The sequence below is a fragment of the Ovis aries genome, chromosome 2 (genome assembly GCF_016772045.2).
Source record: "Ovis aries strain OAR_USU_Benz2616 breed Rambouillet chromosome 2, ARS-UI_Ramb_v3.0, whole genome shotgun sequence".
In the NCBI taxonomy this organism is placed as follows: domain Eukaryota; kingdom Metazoa; phylum Chordata; class Mammalia; order Artiodactyla; family Bovidae; genus Ovis; species Ovis aries.
The window spans coordinates 153,110,159-153,130,987 of NC_056055.1; the positions used below are offsets into that span (position 1 = coordinate 153,110,159).

The following is a 20,829-nucleotide window of genomic DNA, read 5'->3' on the forward strand; positions in this document are numbered from 1 at the left end:
GATGGCTGTACTGCTTTCTCTAATGTAATACGAAAAAGAAAATATAACCTGGTATGTCACTTCCTACCCCAACTTTCACTTCAGAGTGATTTTACTGAAAAATCTGACATCTACTTTGTTTACACAGTCTGTGAGGTCACAAAGAGTCAGACACCACTGCGCATAGCACAGCATACTGAAAAAAGATGGTGGTTATTCCTCCACATATGTGAGTTTGTTTTTCAGAGGTTAATAACATATGGCAAGCACAGAATAGCCACTGTAATTACCACATTAACAGAATCCCTTTGCTCTACACCTGAAACTAACATGATACTGTAAACCAACTATATTCTAATTTAAAAAATTAGTAAAAGATACCCTCTACCCTACAGCCATCAAACTCGAATCCTACCCTCTTTCCTATTCCTTGGCAACCAGAGTGTTTCCATATCTGTGTAAATATGCCTAATCTGAACATTTCATATAAATGAATCATGTGAAAAAAAAAAAGTATGTGGTCAAAGATGTAAACTTCTAGTAATAAGATAAATAAGTTCTGGAGATGTAATATATAGCATGTTGTGCTGTGCTGTGCTTAGTCTGACACTTTGGATCCCATGGACTGTAGCCTACCAGGCTCCTCTGTCTATGGCAATTCTCCAGACAAGAACACTGGAGTGGGTTGCCATGCCCTCCTCCAGGGGATCTTCCCAACCTAGGGATCAACCCAGGTCTCTCACATTGCAGGAAGATTCTTTACCATCTGAGCCACCAGGGAAGCCCAAGAACACAGAAGTGGGTAGCCTATCCCTTCTCCAGGGGATCTTTCCGACCCAGGAATCGAACTGGGGTTTCCTGCATGGTAATGTTGTTGTTATTGTTAAGAAAGGTTTATCTTATAAATTACAGTGTTCAGAATTCAACTGCGATGCTATATGCTTAAGTATTTTTTCCTTTCTGAAGCACTTTGGTAGCAGGATAATAATGCTATTTTTCTGGTTAAAGAGTAAGTCCTCCTTTCCTTGCTCTGAGCACACATTTATTACATTAAATTCCTTTCTATCTGCTCCTTTCTACCTTATTTGCATGTTGTTATTTAATTTGCTCATCACACCATTAGTTGTAGCAAGAGTTGCCCTACCTGTGAATACAGCTGTGAAACTGGAGAGCTACACTGTTTCCCATGGCTGTTTTGTCTTGCCTCAAGCATGACATAGTTGGACCTACATCATTTCAGAACAAGATTAAAAAAGAAACTATTTCCAGTGACTAGAATGATTTTTACTTGTTCAAGACTTGGGTTTCACAATCAATTTTCAAATATCAATTTGAAATTCTTTTTAAAAATAATTTTTAAACTTTTCAGTAATCTTTGCTAAACTCATAATTTTGCAATCTGTAACAAGCTATAAAAGCCAATTGTAGATTAAAGAAATTCTCCTTCCTCTGATTTTAATATGATAATGTTTCTCCTGCATTATGTGACATAGATTTCCCTTGGTTTCTCTATGTAGAATCAATAAGAATCTATAATTCATAACAATATCAAACCAACATAAGATAGGACACCACAAATTCAGATATGACATCCACTAATATTCCCCTCAAGGAGCTTCAGATATGCACAAGCTAAAAAATAAAAATAACAAATAAAAGTAGTTTGTGTTCAATAGGTCACGTGGTAGAGAAAATGGCCAAGTACTTGAGAGAGTTTGCATGGGAGGGATTAAAATTAAGAGGCAAAGGGCACAAACATTTCCACGGCAGGATGGGCAGGGGTCCATTTGCAGAATGCCTTCTGATTCCTCCTGCACCAAAAACCTCTTTAGTGTAATCACCCAACAAACTACAATGGATTAATGTTAAGGGTTTGAAGAAGGGAAAGAAAATTCAGTTAAGATTGTCCTTTAACATGAGATTCAATCAGGGGCACCAAAAAAGTAGTTAAGTGGACCCCTGTGGTGTTTAGATGCTGCAAGGCACTGTAAACTGCATTTTCTGGCTTTTAACGTTTGTCAAAGACCCTTAACATTTTTCTAACATTGTTGCTCCTAACATATCTTCTTGAGTTTGTCTCCATTGCCCCATCTTCATGCATACATTTTGCATTCATACATGAAAGCCTGACAGATAGCTTAACTGATTCAGAAACCTAACGCTGAGGAGAAACAAAGGCGGTAGCCTAAAAGATATCCCGTATTACGAAGCATAAATATCAAAGTTTCCTGAAAAAAGAAAAAAACAAAATACATCTTCATACAAAGAGTTTAGATATCTGACACTAAATACATAAGATCACGTAGTGGGATTTTAAAAACTCACTGAGCTATAGGGCCTAAGCTATCCTTCGTGTCACAAAATTTCTAAGACTTTTTAAACGTATACAGTTATCTGTGTCCAGCTATTTATTTATAAACAGACATTCCTGGACTATTTTCCAATTCCATTCTCCCTTAAAAAACGCAGTAAAATGTCACAAACAGCTTTTCCTGTGATGTTTTGTGTTGTATTGTGGTTCATCTGGAGCTATGTTAAGTGGTTAGTTCCTTCAAATAAAAGTGTACGAAACTGTATTTGTTAACACACACACAAACACAATGAATTAACACTGAACACAAGGCAAATGGGTACTAGATAATGTCACTGTTAGAAAACATCTAATAACAATAAAATAAGCATTAAAAACTGAGGGACTGAAGGAAAAAAAAAAAACAGACTGGTTTAACAGATGCAATGTTCATCTACCTTCATCACATAAATTATATGTTCAAGAATTGTGTCCTGTGCAAAATATGAACATGTCCATTTCAGCCCAGAGGCATTTTTCTCTAGGCTTATAACCCCTTGAAAATAGAGGTTTCATCTAGAAAACCTAACAGATCCTCAGCTGCTTTCAACATTATAATATATTCATAAGGCAAGCGTTCACTGGCAAACATATAACAAATTAAATGGCATGAAGGTTGGGGCCCAAAATGCACAATGATGGAAAACAGACCAAACCAACCATGAGATTCAAAGTCGAAGGAATATTCAAGACCGAGTGATGTTAAAAGCAAAACATTACTTGCAGAGTGCACATGTGTGTTTGTGTGTTGTGTAAGATTAGCATTAATTAGTATGCAAAACTATCTCATTAAGAATACACTGTAACAGTCATGAGTATCTCGAAAAAACAAAAATCATGTACCATCATAGTAGACAATTGCTCCCACCAGTTTGTCCTTCTGAAGCATTGGGAAATGCTCAAGGGCTCTTGATTTGCTGAGGACATAACTGCTTTTCAGGCAATTACTTCCAGCAACCAGATCATATAGCTTGATTCCTACCCAGTAGTATGGTAACTGCCACCACCTACAGCATAAAGAGGGGAAAAGGTTTCTTTACAAACAGGGTACAGAATGTCACTTTATATGACACTTTTTATTAAGAAAAGCCAAATATATCTAGAAGTATACTGCATAAGAAACAAGAGAAGTGCCTTTCTGTTCTGAGACCAGCCCAGCTGAATTACATACATAAATGAATCATCTCGAAGGCAGTGGTTCTGGACCTGACTGCATATTAGACTCTCTAGGGAGCATCAAAAATAAACATAGATGCCTGGATCTTATGTTCCTAGAGATCAACTGAACTAGACTAGGGTAAAGACCAGAGTGACTCTAGTGTACATCCAGGGTAGAGACTCATTGGCTTCAGATATCTCAAGCCACCTATGACAAAATATAGACAAAAATGATAAAATTTGTTTCTAGACTCCACAACACTCATGCAGCTAACAGAGCTACATAATCCTATATGTCCTATTATCTGTATTCCAGTTTAAGTCAACTTGATGGATAGCTCTAACAATATTCAGAAAATTGGGTTTAATAATTTACAATTATCTGACACCTACAAACCAAATTTCAGGTGTGGTTAACTCAGAAATGTAAAATGACACAAAATGGCTTAGGGTTTGGAGTTGACATATGTCAGCTCAGGTTTTGCAGCAGGACTCACTCTGGCTCTGCATTTTAGCCTGCGAATGGCCCTCTTATGTTCCCCAGTGCAAGTGCAGCTGTTCCTCTATATACTCTCAGAAACTGGAGTTTAAAATGACTGATTATATAAGCAGAACACAAGCCACTGTGCCTTCAAGATCTAGCCCTCAGAGGTGAGTTGGCAGAGAGTAATTCAGAAAAAGTCACACTTTTTAAAATACAACAAAGGAAAATATTTTTAAAGGATTATAAGATTAGGACCAATTACAACTACTTTAAGAAATACACATTGAGGAACTTCTGCCATTAAAACTGGGTTGTTCTATTGGCCTCGGATAAGCAAAGAGTATATTGATGATACCAAAAGGCTTACTTGTAAACTGGAAGCATAATAGGCAATGGAGCTGATAAATGGGGAGCAATTTCCAGCAGGTTGGCACGCTCATGAAGGGCTTCTTTTACCATCCTGTACTGAAAAGCAAAACAGAGAAAATTAGTTTGGCAGTAACAGATCATAATATTTTCAAATGGCAAATAGACACCCTGCCAACTGATTGATACACAGAAACCTCTCTACCTCTGAGTGAGGATGGCTCCCTCCTAATCAAATTTCTAATAATACATCATGCTGTCAAACTGAAAGATTTTTTAGAAATCTTAACTGTATTTGCATAGGAGAAAAACATGCTGTCAGAGTTCCCAGGTGTAAGATATTTTCCTGACTTGAGTTACAAGATTATTGTAACAATTTATCTTGCATTGTCTGTATTGTCCCTTTCTCAGGCCCCCATAATATTTTCTCATGTAAGAGATAACAGATTGTTCAAATTCATGTTAAACGTTTCTTCTTGCCTCCACTAGCCCAAGCAGACATAGTACTTAGGAGTTGCATGGTATTTTATAAATGATCATGAAAAAGCTTTTGTCTTTAGTTATCATTATCCCTCTCTGAAGACCTAGCATTACTATCATAATACTAATTTTTACAAATGAGAAAACTGAGGCTCATAGAAATTGAATACATAAGTTATAGCACATCACAAGCATCTGATTCTAAACCCTATGCTCTTTTCTTTACGTCCATCAAGGTCCTAAACAGACATGTAAGGAAAGGGGACAGAGTCAAAACTGACAATGTCAAGTTAGTGCTGCTGTGTTTTTCATGGACGAAAAGCAGATAGGGAGTTCAGCTGATTTTTTTTTTTTTACCCCCTCTGGGAAATGTCATCTTCCACACTGCCTTGGCAGTTTTCAAATGGTGGCAGACTGGACACAACAAAGTGTGACATAAAAAAAAAAAGCATGACTCAGATCATCTTTTCCTTCAGAATATGTCAGTGACAATATGCAGTGTGACTGCATTTGCAGTTAAGATCAATTTAATACTCCTCATGTATTACAACAGAGCTCCCCTGAACCTGCTTGGGAAGTAGCAATTTGGTGGCCATTGGTCAGAAAAACAACAAAAAACAATCACAACTGTTAAAAGGTAACACATCCAAAAGTGATTTTGTAAATCTGCTACTTTGACATGTCTGTGTAGAAAAGGACCCTGGTTACTCATGAATGTGTTGCTACAGGAAAAAACAACAACAACAACAAAAACTGACATACCTCTCCTGAAAGACACTCCAGCAGAATATACTAACTAGGTAGTTCCAATAGAAAGAAATGTTAAAGGCCATTAAAAAAAAAAAAAACAAAACAAAACCTGATTTAATTGGGTAGAAAAAAAGCATAGTAACAATTTTTGTTTAACAACCAGCATACACAATTACCTGCTCAATATCCAACTTCATGATAGCCTTCTGAAGATATCTCACACCACCATGGATCAATTTAGTGCTTCTGCTGCTGGTCCCCGATGAGAAATCATCTCTTTCTACAAGGGCTGTTTTTAGTCCTGTGTAACCAGAAAACCAAATTAACTTCTTAAATTACACAATTTGTATGTAATTCATTAAAGGCACTTCTCCAGGGTAGAGACAATCACAAGAAAAATTACTCTGAACATGGATAAATTTGTATTCAAAGTGCAGTACACTGTCTATATTATAATGAAGAGATTTTAGTCTCTTCCTGGGGGAAAAGTCAAACCAGAACTAGAAGCATATTAAACTGTGAATGAATCACAACTAGAAAATATTACAGTGCAATTTCATGGCAGTAATATACTCTGGTGGGTTTCGAGGGTTGAAGGGAAGACTGGCACCCATCTTTATCCATGTAGAGTTAACTCAGTATTGTTACGATGCCTTCTGGAACTGACATTTAACTCCTCACTACAAGAGCCCAGACATGTGCCAGCCTCTCAACTTCAGTCAACTCTCATGCACGTGTGTTAAGTTGCTTCAGTCATGTCTGACTTTTTGTGACCCTATGGACTGTAGTCCACCAGGTTCCTCTGTCCATGGGGTTCTCCAGGCAAGAATCCTGGAATGGACTGCCACTGCCCTCCTCTAGGGGATCTTCCTGACCCAGGGACCAAACCCGCATCTCTGGCACTTCCTGCATTGCCAGGCAGATTCTTTACCACCAGTGCCACCTGGAAAGCCCCAACTCTAACGCATCAACCATGGATCTAGACTAGCCGTCCACAGGCACGTTCCTCTTGCCAGAGTGGTGTGAGAGTGGGTATAAAACAGGAAAAGAGATCAAAGGCATCAAAACAGAAGAAAAAGAGGATAAACTCTGATGTTGAGTTTACAGTCTAACTGAAGACATGTGAGCACAATACTGTAGAATTACAAAGAAAAATACATGCCAGGACAAATGAACCCAGTACAGAGTATCCATGAGTAAGGACAATATTCTTGGGAAAGGTGAGGCTGACTAAGGACAAGTCATTCCACCCTCTTTTCTCTTTGAGAGTTGCAATAAATCTCTTAGGAATGAAATGTTTTGTTTTGTTTTCTTGCAGACACACCTCTGCCTCTTCAGGATTGGGAGGACCAACAGTACTATGAGTCCCATACGCTAGTTACAAATGAAATCCAAAACTTCAAAAGACCCAAAGTATACATCAACAAGAAGCCAGGAGGAATTTTCATGGCTTGGCATACTCTTGGGGGATGAGAGAATGTCATAGGGTCCAATTACAATGAGAATATGTAACTGGAGCAGTTTGGGCTCACAAAGCTCATATAAGAGAACCTGCGCATGCATTCAATTCAGAGCCATTTATTACATTTAATACCAAAGGGTCGTTTTTATAACTTTTTAACAGTTTAAATATCGTACCCAAATGTCATCATAAAATCAGGGCAATTCCCTTGACTCAAAAGGACAAAATATTTGGAAACTGTGGAGAGAAAAGTAGAGAACTTTGATTCAAGGGCAAAACTGTTAATGCTCTAATGAACTAGCAAAATAACACAGAAATTACAGGTATCATAGATCCACGTCACTCTTTTTAAGCATTTATGCCAGAAAAAGATATGTAGAGTTCTCAACTATGAAAATGCTAGCAATATTTAGTTAATTTGGTACAGGATGTATTAAACACATAAAAATATTTCATATTAGTACATATTTTTGAGAGCCTAAGTGCCAGCGAAAGTCCTGGTGTTAGAAATGAAATAGACATGGACCAAGCTGTTTAGTAGCTCCCAACCAAAAGAGAGGCAAGTGAACAAAAAGAAGCAAAGTTTCATGGGTGTTTCATTTGAAAATGCAGTGGACTCTTATCTTAAAGGCGGTCAAAAATTAAACTCAGAATATAAACCCCAAATTGCTTAGTGGCGATTACATTTGCAATCTCTTTAAGAATGCACTGTGTTGATGAGTTCTATCAACTTTTCTTAGTAAATCCAACACAGACTTCTTCTTCCAGCACTAAAATATACCATTTTTTCTTCAGTTGAAGATCAGATGAGGGAGTTGACTTTCAAATGGCATTTAAGAGCCAGATTATTTAAAACACACCTCTCTTCCAGTCTTAGAAGCAGTCGTGGCATTAAGATGCCCACACCATGAGAGGCAGGGACATCAGACTGAGAGAAGAGAAGCAGTCTTCCATCCAGCCCCTGGCTCCCACCTACCCAAAGGTACCCACAGGCTGTGGGAGAAGATGCTTAGTCCCCAATCAGCCTCCCTTCCTAGTATGTAACCCCCTCCCCTAGAGTGTGGACTGGACCGGGCATCTTATTCTAATCAACAGACTATAGCCTCGATGATGGCTGGCCACTTCCGTGGTTAGATTATGAGAGACTGTGACCTCCTCTCAGATGAAGCAAGCTGTCTTGTTCTGAGTTAAGGAACCCATGGATCCCCCAGTCAACAGGTCACAAGGAATTGAGGCCTCAGTCCAATAACTTGTACGGCTCTGAATCATGTCAACATCCCTGTCAATTGCTAGAAAGCACTGCACCTTGTCAGCTTGTGAGAGACTGAGAGTCAGAGGGCCCAGGCAGATTCCTGACTCGCAGACACTGTGTGGGAAAAAAATATTTTTGTTTGAGGTCACAAAATTTGGGGGGTATTTTATGGATGGGGCTTCCCTGGTGGCTCAGATGGTAAAGAATCTGCCTGCAATGCAGGAGACCTGGGTTTGATTCCTGGGCTAGAAAGATGGTCTGGAGAAGGGAATGGCTGCCCACTCCAGTATTCTTGCCTGGAGAATTTCATGGAGACAGAGGAGCCTGGCAGGCTACAGTCCATGAGGCTCCAAAGAGCTGGACACAACTGAGTGACTAACACTTTCACTTTCTTTATGGATGACACAATTGTTGCAGTCCCGGCACGGGTTGGAAAAGAATTTCCAGACATGAGACAGAATGAGAGGGAAATAAAGTTTATTGCAGTGGGAGATGCTGTTCTACAGTGGGCCAGCTCAAGGGAGAAGCAACGTGGAACAAAGGTCCTTAGTCCACTTTTACACCCAGGGTACAAGGAGTGAGATGGGGGTCTTGTGGGTCATTTGCTGATTGGACAAGGCACGAATACTGGGTAGGGGAAGACCAGGGCAAATAAATACCTTCTCCCTATGGGGTAGGAGGGGAGACAGGTTATACTGTCCCATTAATAGTTACCACATGGGGGAGGGAAGGACGATAAAGGTCTGGTTTTTCCATTCCTGGATTCCAAGACCCTCCTTGGTTTTATCTGCTCTTTTGTCCTTGGGTCACCACGTTCCTCCCTCTCTTTATGTTTAGGGCCAATTCTTTGGCCCCTTTTGATACCCTGCTCATGTCTAACTTTTTCCCTTCTCAGGCATTTGGGAACCCAGCCTCAGAGGAAAAGGGGCAGTAAGCTCTCTGACTTCTTCAGGCTGTACAGGGGCGTCATGGGGCTCTGGGTTCCCTTGGCCTGGTCTCTGTCCAGGTGCATTTATGCAGAGAGATGAGAGGCCATGGAATGATAAGGGGGATTTGTTTCAGCATTGTCTAGGTGTTGGTCAGGGAATATTCTTGTTGTAGTACCACTTGGGGATTTGTTGTATTCTAGAAGAAACAAACTTAACAAGAAAGTTAAAGGTACGTGGCCCAAAGATGAATAGAAGTAGAAAGCTGCTCAGGGGCTAGCCAGGAGAACCAGGCCCAGACAGTGGGTCGTGACATTAGTGTTTCTCTGGGTACAAGAAGGTACAAGGATTTGGGCTCATAAAATCTTTACCTGAAAACATCTGACTATCTGAAGGCCAGTTCTTCTGGTTTTATTCCAGAGCACAGAGTGCCTTATTTCTGATCTCCACCCTAAACTCCTTTCAGGGGGTGTTGAAGGTCAGCAGCTTGCAGTGGTCATGATGTAATCTTTGTAGAGGCAGCTGCCAAGTGCCAACTTCCAGTCAGCAGGGTCCCTTCACAGCCACATATTTGACCATGTTTTGGGGGGATTTCATGGCCACTGTCATCTGCAGTGCTGGGCAGGCTCATTCCCAGGTCCAGGGAAGATTCCACTCAGTGTGCTGTTATTGGAATAGGCCTTGCGAGCAGCAAAAGTCTCTGGACCATACCTGTCTTACTAGCCTCTTGGTCCAGGAAAATATTCCCTCTTGTTGCTTCTTCCCATATCTAGAGTTACATTACTACAATCACTGATCTCATATGGAACTGCATATCAGCATTTTATCACAGGCTCAGTCACACAATTAGTAACATAAGAAACAATCTTCTGAAACGAGCGACATAGAAAATAATATAGCTAGCAGTTATGAGTAATGTCACAAGCAAGAATTTAAGTCAAGAACTTTCCTTAGGTGTAGGCCCAGTATACCCCAGGTCATCTGACTTAGTTAAATGATTATAGCCAGGTGTTAATCTCCTGGTTGTACATCATGGAGCATCTGATCTTTATCTGAAGATTGCTTACTGAGATAAGCTTTGGAAACAAACTTAGAGTGTCCTTTTTAATAACTTAGTTCTATCTTTCAGCAATATACCATAACAACAAGGAACTATCTCAGAAGTGAGTGTTAGTAAACACTAGACCCTAATTAACAAAACTAGAAACTTAGTTTAAAAATTAACAAAACTTAATATTCAGTGACACTTAATTTTTTCGTATTAATCCTGTAGTTAGGGAAGGCTTTAGCCCATCAAAAAATGGAGTTTGTCAGGGAAAAGCCAAGGGATGTCTTGGGTCTCCCATAGCCCTGACTCTGATTTAACAGCTTCTGTTCACCCATTTTTAATTCCCTGATTTAGGAGTAAACTACTTTGACTGTGTGGATAATAAACTATTGAAAATTCTGAAAGAGATGGGAATACCAGACCACCTGACCTGCCTCTTGAGAAACCTATATGCAGGTCAGGAAGCAACATTTAGAACCAGACATGGAACAACAGGCTGGTTCCAAATAGGAAAAGGAGTACGTCAAGGCTGTATATTGTCACCCCGCTTATTTAACTTTTATGCAGAGTACATCATGAGAAACGCTGGGCTGGAAGAAGCACAAGCTGGAATCAAGATTGCCAGGAGAAATATCAATAACCTCAGATATGCAGATAACACCACCCTTATGGCAGAGAGTGAAGAGGAACTAAAAAGCCTCTTGATGAAAATGAAAGAGGGGAGTAAAAAAGCTGGCTTAAAGCTCAACATTCAGAAAACGAAGATCATGGCATCCAGTCCCATCACTTCATGGCAAATAGAGGTGGAAACAGTGTCAGACTTTATTTTTGGGGGCTCCAAAACCACTGCAGATGGTGATTGCAGCCAAGAACTTAAAAGACGCTTTCTCCTTGGAAGGAAAGCTATGACTAACCTAGACAGCATATTAAAAAACAGAGACATTACTTAGTCAACAAAGGTCCATCCAGTCGAGGCTATGGTTTTTCCAGTAGTCATGTATGGATGTGAGAGTTGAACTATAAAGAAAGCTGAGCACCGAAGAATTGATACTTTTGAATTGTGGTGTTGGAGAAGACCCTTGAGAGTCCCTTGGACTGCAAGGAGATCCAACCAGTCCATCCTGAAGGAGAGCAGTCCTGGGTGTTCATTGGAAGGACTGATGTTGAAGCTGAAACTCCAATACTTTGGCCACCTGATGCAAAGAACTGACTCATCTGAAAAGACCCTCATGCTGGGAAAGATTGAAGCGGGGAGGAAAAGGGGACAACAGAGGATGAAATGGTTGGATGGCATCACTGACTCAATAGACGTTGAGTCTGAGTGAACTCCGGGAGTTGGTGATGGACAGGGAGGCCTGGAGTGCTGCAGTTCATGGGGTCACAAAGAGTCAAACACCACTGAGTGACTGAACTGAACTGATACTGACTGCCAGGTTTTAAGGACATCAGGATAGCAAAAGTCTAACCACAAGAGCTTATTTTTTTTGTAGAAGCAAAATGAGCTTTGTCTACATGTACCATAATCTTAAATAATGTTTATTTACTTTACCAAAGTAACGAAAGATTTTAAAAACAAATATAAATCACTTAAAAGCAAAGAAATTCATTGTGTTATCAAAAGCTGCATTCTAAGAAAACTTTGTTCTCTTAAGATAGACAGTAGACTAAATTCCAGTCTGTTATCAGTTTACCAGATTAAAAAAATTTGTTTATTGTTTAATCTTAGAAGTCTTTTCCATAAATCTTGAAGTAGCAGTATTCTTGCAAAGGCATCAGAGTGAAACCATAGAAGGCATGTTTAAAATCTGATTAAATTGCAATTAGCAATGTAGGCTGGTCATAGCTGTGATACTGAACACTTTAATATGATAACTAGAATTATAACTGACAACATTTTACCACAACATATCAGATTTTCATGAATTTCACATAATTTCTAGGATATCTGTATTAGTAACATCAACCATACAATATAATCTGAGAAGATACATCACTCCTCCAACAATACTTTCCATGTAATTTAACATGTCAAATGAACTCGGGTAGTTTAATATCTCTCTTTGGGATGTTTCAGGGGCCCTGTGAAGTATCCCAAAGTTAGTTAGAAGTCAAATGATTTAGGAAGTGTTTTCAATAAACATCAAGAAGGTTTATAACACTCAGATAGGATCATATAGATCACAGTGAAACAATATATTCACTTAGTTAAAGTTAACAAAAGATTTCAAAGGTAAACACAGAACAGATCACTTCAGAGGTAAAGAAACTTGATATCCATTATTGAAGGCAGTTCAGCATCTCGAGAAAACTTGTATTTATGCACAAAACTCTTCCTTTGGGGTCCACTTTCTATAAAACCTTCTTATCACTCTCAGTCCCCATTACTTTGTTCCCCCATCCTGAAACAGCCACGTGTAAGTCAGGCCTACTTCCTTTTCCCTCATAAAATGTAATTTCATTTCTCATACTCTCTTTACTGAAAACACACATCCTACTTTCCTTAAGCAACCAAGAACTGACCTTTATATTAGCATTCTATTGATTGGTGAGCATAAATACCAGTGATAATTTCTAAAAAAAAAAAAAATTCTAGAGAACATCTCCGGATGGCATCAAACATTACTCATTAATAGTTTTAAATCTCTAGTTTCTCTGCAAGAGGAAGTTAGTGTTCAGTAATTAATGTTTCAGAATCTTATTATATTTGAAAATGACCTAGCTATTCAATAAACTTCCGTCACTTAGTTTAGCACATCCATAGAAATTTAGGTTACCAAAATCTAGAGATTGTTTTAGATAGAAATTTCTAAAGTATAATTACTCTTAATAGAGTTTATCTAAAAGCTCATATCTCATTTATATATTCTTTTGAAGTCTCTTCACTAGAGGTACTTTCCTTGATGACAAACTTGTAACAGATACAATAATATAACAATATTTAACTTGTAATAAACCTAGGTACAATGAAAATACTATGCTTAATGACTCTTAGACATGTCTCTGTTAGACTAGCAACCAAACATTAATACTAGATATTTAATACTGAATATTTCCCAGTTCATGTGAATCTGAAATTCTTTTAGGTTAATTCTCTTGTATTTAGAATTGTCTGATTTCTAAGCACTTACTTTTCTTTAGGCCAATTAAATTAGAACTCATTTACAACTTCAGCAATATTATTAAAAAACAACAACAACAACACAAAAGACACACACTGAGACATACATAAATCCAGATAGACAGACAGAGATCTCATAGTTTTCCGCTTGAGATTTCAAATGTCTCTGTGATCCTCCACCGGTTGTTTTTTTGCTTTTTTTTTGTGAAATTCTAATTTGCCCACAGAGGATGAGATGGTTGGATGGCATCACCGATGGATGGAGTTTGAGTGGGCTCCAGGAGTTGGTGATGGACCAGGAAACCCGGTGCCATGGGGTCGCAGAGTCGGACATGACTGAGTTACTGAACTGAACTGAACTGAATTTATCCAAGGCTGAGGTCTCAGGCAACAAGGACATGAAGAGGGTTAACTTCAAGCTTTTCCCTGCTGCTGCTGCTGCTAAGTCCCTTCAGTCATGTCTGACTCTGTGGGACCCCATAGACGGCAGCCCATCAGGCTCCCCCATCCCTGGGATTCTCCAGGCAAGAACGCTAGAGTGGGTTGCCATTTCCTTCTCCAGTGCGTGAAAGTGAAGTCGCTCAGTCGTGTCCGACTCTTCGAGACCCCATGGACTGCAGCCTACGTAGGCTACTGCGTAGGCTCCTGCGTCCATGGGATTTGCCAGGCAAGAGTACTGGAGTGGGGTGCTATCGCCTTCTCTGAGCTTTTCCCCAGGCAGGCCTTTTAAGAAGCTAGTTGTTTTTAATTGCATATGCTAAAAGAACTGGTTTTGCAGTTTCCAAGAAAAAAATTTCACTTTAACCAGTTTTCTCCAGAGTCTAAAGAGTATCACGGCCATCCTGTGTCAAAAAGTCATCTTTCCTTTCCTTAGTCATAGTTTTATAGCTAAAATACAGACCAAATAGCACTCAAATTGACTCTGATATCAGGGGCAGATCAACTGATAAAAATCTTGGATTTTCCCTTTGGTGCAAAGTAAGGTCTTTGTCCCATCAGAAGAATCTGAAGGGTTAAGGGAATTTGCAGGAGTTGGGGAAGCTCTGTCTTTCCCCACTCTGAGAAGTTAGAGTAGTTAGAAGGGAATTCTGTAGGATGTAGGAATTGGGGAAGCTTGGTTCCCTCCCCACCTGAGAGATAAACATAGTTAGAAAGGAATTATTTAGAATGTTAGGAGAGTTTTTGATCCTTCAGGCTTTTGAATATAAGAGAAAGACCGGGACCAAAGGGAACCTCAGAATCCTTTCCTAGAGATCGTGTGGCTATGAAAGGTCAAGCATGGGTTGTCTAGGAAATCTGATGGAGAGAGACAGAGGGGGACAGGAGGCAACAGAAAGACACATGTGGCGTGAGTGGCCTGAGTTCCTCGTGTCCGGATTCTGACTGAGGGCCACAAAGGACTGCGTGTAAGGAGATTCCGAGTCCTCTCCCTGCTTTTGGCAAAAGCTAGTGTGCCTCTGCTCTTTCATCCTTGGGTCACCACAACAATTCCTTGTGTGAACAATAACTACAGCCAAGGTGGATTTTTTTTTTTTTTTAATTGTGTCAGGGGAGGGATCTTGGAGAAAGACTGAGTCTAGAGGGGAGGACGTGTTCAAATGCGTGGAAGGAGGTGGAAGGGAATTATCATCAGCAGAGATCAGCTTAAGCAAAAGAATGCGGATGACTGAAACAGCCCAATTTATGTAGGGTCTGCTTCTCACTGAGGGGCTGGAGTGCAGGGGACCATCTAAGGGACCACACAGCAGGAGCGGGGCGATATAGAGTCTGCCTCACAAGGCAGAAGATGGTAACTGGAGAGTAATGTGAAGAGAGAATTTTATGGGCTGTGTTATCAGGATGGATTTTTTTTCTTTCCCAAACTGACACAGTGTGAGGCAGGGAACTACTCTAGAAATCAGCAAGCCATCTCAGGAGGATATTTCAGGATATTTTAAGTGACAGCTAACACTTAAAAGCCTCAAAACTGCTTTTGCAAGAATTGGACATTTAGAAAAGTTGCTCACATGTACTTATGTGAGAAACCCTAGTGAATACCAACAAAAGTTAAAACGGGCTCTCTGTCAAAATAGGCTGTTTTTATCTTATTCCATTATTTCCAGTGGCATATCATCAAACTACCTACCGGAATCTCTGAAGAGAAATGATACTGCTCCTTCCAGAGCAAAAAACCCAAAATACTCCAAACAACAAAAACAAAAAATTTAATATCTATGAAGTTACAGCCAAATTGATAAATATTAAAGCACCATGTAACCTGAGAGTATTACCAAAAGTTTTCAGAACCTCAAAAACAAGGGGAAAAAAGAGACTCTAAGAAAACATTTCAACATTTTCAACTGCTTTTATGCTAAATGTTCTGGATTTCTCGTTTTTGTTGCAAGAGAAGGATGGAATGAGGAAGGAGGAAAGTAATGCAAAATCAAGACATTATTAGTAGTTAGAACTGCTTCTTCCTTTGATTAGCTGATGGCAGCAAAGACAATGAAATCTTGTAAAGCCTTATAATGATCTTGCATGGTTCCATTACCTAAGGTGTTCCTTTTGTTTCACCTCTCAAAAATTCAAACTTTTTTTCCCCACCAATCTGAAATAAAAAATTTTACTAGTTTTTTTTCCCCCAGTGTAAAGCAAGAAAGTGACGAGAGAGTGATGTTTTATCGTCTCAGAGAGAATGAACACTACTTATAAGCGACATTCAGTGCTAACATTCTGGATCTTAGGTAAAATAATTAAATTTGAAGAAGGAGGTCAAAAATAATGCACCCAGGCTTCCAGTAACTGTGCCTGGCTGTGGATCTAAAGCACCAGGGAAGATCTTTTCTCCGAGTGGAAAGAATGAGCAGCAGTGAAGGGCTGGCCTCTGTACATTTATAATAATTAGCTAAACTTGTTCAAGATTTTATGAGGAATAGTTTTTTTTGGTCTCTTTCCAGAAGTTGCTTTTTATGGAAACCAATACAGTCTATCACTGCTGAGATGAACCTGAACATTTGGGAGTGGTATGATTATTCAGTTTTTTGTTTTCATAATTGATTGCTCTAAGTAGGTATTCACGTGAATTTCATGGTAGTGGTAAAGTACTAACATTGGGAGTGAGATTACTCTGAAACTCTTACGCGGAACAATAAGCTTAGTTACAGCAGTAGAAAAAAGTGAACTTGAAATCTACCTTTCATTCATCTTTGCCCATCTCTGAAGTTAAAATTGTATCTTCGAGGTATGGCCAGGGATATGAATTAAACACAGCTCATTACAGATTTGCCTTTTCTACTCTGAGTGAGAATGTCTAGCTACTAGGCACCTCCAACTAAACCAATTCATGGATCAAGACAGTTGGATGAATTTAGAGGGATAATTACCATCTAAGGGGAAGAATGGTACGACATTTAACTTTCACAACATGAAACAGAACAGAAGTACATTTTAATACCTTTTACTGATTATCTTATTATACATGCAAACATGCTCAATATAATAAATGCAGAGAAGTAAAGAGAACAAAATAAAACTCTCCTGTAATCACACCATTCAGAGATAACCACAGTTGACATTTGGGTGTTTAAATGTTCACATTTTCTGTGCATGTATATAATCATATATGCACATTTTTATCAAAACAGGATTGTATAATACATTCCTTTTATTCATGTAACATTGTTTATTGTAAACATCTTTCCATGTCAATACATATTTTTCTATAATTTCATTTCTAATGTGTGAATAGTAATACATTAAATATTTACAATGATTTATTTATTCAGTTCCCTCTTTCTGAACATTTGGGTTATTTCCTACCTTCAATATCACAGTACTGCAAGATTATATTTTCACTTAAACTCTCTGCATCTTTATTTCGTTATAGTAAGTTTTCAGATATGGCATTATTTAACTATTTTTATATAAAAAGGGCAGATTAATAGCTATGAAATAACTATCAGAGGCACCCAGGTAATAACACACAAATCAAAAAGTACAGACACTCTGTACATTAGTACCATAAACATAGCTATTAAAGCCACATGCCCCATGAAGGAAAAATGATGTCATTTAAGGAAAGGGAAGTTTATCTTTCTTTAGAAAAGCTTTGGGCACTTACTTTTGGATTTCAGAAAGCCATTGAAATTAGTAAGAAAAGTGACCAACCCAAAGGCTGCATATTTTATATGAAGGATAAATTTCTCTAAAAAGTAACACTTCTGTAAAGCTATAAAGCAATCCTGGCTTGTTACTCCTCATGATCAGGATCCTATGCTTTAAGCTTAGTGTTTTCTAACAGTAAATGCTAACATTATACAGAGCTATATAACATTGGATTGGTTATTATACCTATTTCTATTTTTATGTTAGAAACAGATACACCATTAATGAAACTATTTGTTAAGTTAGAACATGTCATTAACATACTTTGTGCTCCTTACACACACACAGACACACACACACACACTTGATTATGGAGGCACAAAAATGTATTAAGCTATAACATTAATTATAGTTATACATAAATGGTTAGATAGTATCACTGACTCAATGGACATGATTTGAGCAAACTGGGAGACAGTGGAGGACAGAGGAGCTTGGCATGCTGCAGTCCACGGGGTCACAAAGAGACAAGATGTGACTTAGCAACTCAACAACAATAGCAATACAATTTCAGGGGAATAAGGAAGTTGCTGATGTTGCTTTCTCTTTTTACTATTTTATCATAACACCAGCCAATGTTCAAAGAGAGAAGGACTATCCAAACAATATAAAATTATGAAAAGAGAGAATAACACACTGCTGGTTTCCTATTTATAAAATTCAGACATAACTAATTTTAACTATTAAAAACATACCATATATTCTCCAAAATCTTCCTATGCTTGTAAACCTATGTGCTTTTTTGCTTCAAGAACAAATACAATTAACAAATTCATTTTTCACAACTTGTTTTTCAATTTATAATACATTTTAGCCATTTTCCCTGTAAATACTTATAAACCTCTCTGGATAACTGAATGGCCCCAATTTATTAAACCAAACTACACTTATTTTGCTAATAAATACTGCTCTAAGTAAAATTTTGATCAATATGGCACTGTAAGTTTAGCTTTACACTTTTCTCTAAACATAGAGAAAATTTTACATATATATATTTTTCAATGTATGTGTATATATACATATACGTATGTACACACCCACCACACACATATTTAAGTCATGGTTGCCTCAAAAATAAACACCTCATGAACCACAGATGTAGTGAAACTCAGAGCTGAGTAGTTAGATCCAAGCCTCTGTCTTGGTGGGATTTGGGTCTAGAAACTGACAAAAGTAACCAAGATTTCAGTTCCTGAAAGGCAAGAGGTAGGGAGAGGGGAAGAAGGCAGACCAGTGCTGGAATGCCAAGACTGAAGAAGGGGCTGCTGACCACTGCCTGGTACTGTGGACCGTCTACTGTGACATGCCCAGGAGGCAGGAAGAGGGACCCAGCCTGGAGGGGAGACCTGAGCCAGGGCACCACCAGCTGTCTGGGAGTTGGTCTGCAGGATGTCCAAGATCATAACAGGGCAGAAGCCTTGATTTGGTTCTGAGAAAAATCTCTGGGGGGACTTGAAGTGGGCAGTAACTATATCTGTAGAGTTTAATGTATGGAAACAGAGAGTGATGCAAAGCTGATTTAAAATGGGGAAGGAAAGAAGGAAATGGAGAAAAGTAAAACAAAACAAAAAAAAAGCTGTAAGGTAAAAAACACAATCTAAACACACATGACATCCAAATCAATGGAGATGGACCAAACATACCTACTGAAACATAAATTCTATCAAACACTAAAAAAATAAAGAAAAATCCTGCTATTTGTATTTTATCATAGACATACTAAAACAAAAGGATATAGAAAAGCTAAAAATAATATGAAACAAATTCTCTCTGTTATGGTATTTTTCCAGTTTCATGGGTGCTTATTATATTTATTGTATATTTAATATATTGCTGTGCTTAGTCACTCAGTCATGTCTGACTCTTTGCAGCTCCATGGAGTGCAGCCTGCCGGGCTCCTCTGTCCATGGGATTCTCCAGGAAAGAATACTGGAATGGGTTGCCATGCCCTCCTCCAGGGGATCTTTCCAACCCAGAGACTGGACCCAGATCTCCTGCATTGCAGGCAGATTCTTTACCATCTGAGCCACCAGGGAAGTGTAAAAATATTACATTATTATTAAATATATTTATATTTAATATAATATATAAATTACATTTATATTAATATCATATATTACATTTAATATAACATATATATATTAAATTTACACAAATTTTAACTTTTATGAAATCAAGTTTAAACAGGATTTTCCAAAAGAAAATTGTTTCACTGATGTCATGCTTAAAAACATTCTTTCTTACTCCATTTTTAAAAATTTTCTTCTGATAGGTTTGTGAGGTTTTATTGTTAAACCCTTGGTTCACAGAGAGCATGATAAATAGAATATAAATATACATAAATATATATGTAAATATAAACATAAATTTGGGAAAGTGGACACTTCAACAACACTTATTAAATAACCAATAATTATAAATGCTGCCTTTATCATATCCTAAATTTTATGTATTCAGATCTACTTCTAGCCTCTTACTTTTGTTCCACTGGTCTCTCTTGTTTCTTTTGCAAACTATTTTATTTAAAGTAGCTTTAGTGAAGTGAAGTCGCTCAGTCGTGTCCGACTCTTTGCGACCCCATGGACTGTAGCCTACCAGGCTCTACACTTTAATATTGACAGACCGCTATCTCCTTTATCATTATTCTTCTTCAAAATTAATCTAGCAAATCTCAAAGTCTAATTTTTCCAAATACCTCTGGCACAGTTTCTCTAATCCACCCCACCCCACTCCTGACAAAGACAGTCACTCTAATGTAATCACTGAATTACATCAAATTTACAGATTAGTAGCAATTGCAACATAGTCTAATTAGCAATGTCCAGGAAATAGCAAACTTTCATCTGTTGCAATTCTACTGCCCTAAAATAGGGCGGTGGTGGAAGAGGGTGAGGGGTGCAGGTTTGGAATTCCCAGAATGCGCTATTTTCCATGGCCCTCCCTATTCTGCATCTTTTTTTAATTCAATGCTCATAGTTCATGCTTTTCACAAATCTTTATTTATGCAGAAGAGTGTTGTTATCCTCCATTATGTCTGAGAACCTTAAGGCTCTCCACAAGGTTAAGACACTTAACTGAAGTTCATGGAGCTAGTAAATGATGAAGCTGACTGATCCCGCTCAGTTCTACTCTCATAGCCTTCATCCTTACTCGCTATCCCAAACTATCTTAGACTTCAAGGGGCTGCAGTGAGAATTCAGGAATTATTAGCCAGACATCATTCATAAGCTAGATGTATATATACATTTTTAAACAGGAGAACTACAATCTATCAAGAGGCAGTATTCTTTGGAATTTGAATTGAAGTCATAAA

General features: G+C 38.4%; 1 protein-coding gene across 7 annotated transcripts in view; it reads right to left on the reverse strand.

Moving 5' to 3' along the window:
• GPD2 (glycerol-3-phosphate dehydrogenase 2) overlaps positions 1–20,829 on the reverse strand; it is a 242,418-nt gene that overhangs the window by 66,092 nt on the left and 155,497 nt on the right. For all 7 annotated transcript variants that reach the window (XM_060411146.1, XM_042243836.2, XM_060411145.1 and 4 more), the window contains 3 exons: positions 5,744–5,868; positions 4,339–4,436; positions 3,173–3,336 (listed from right to left, as the gene is read on the reverse strand). In XM_060411146.1, coding sequence (XP_060267129.1) covers positions 3,173–3,336; positions 4,339–4,436; positions 5,744–5,868 — 387 coding nt within the window. The remainder of the gene's footprint in view (positions 1–3,172; positions 3,337–4,338; positions 4,437–5,743; positions 5,869–20,829) is intronic.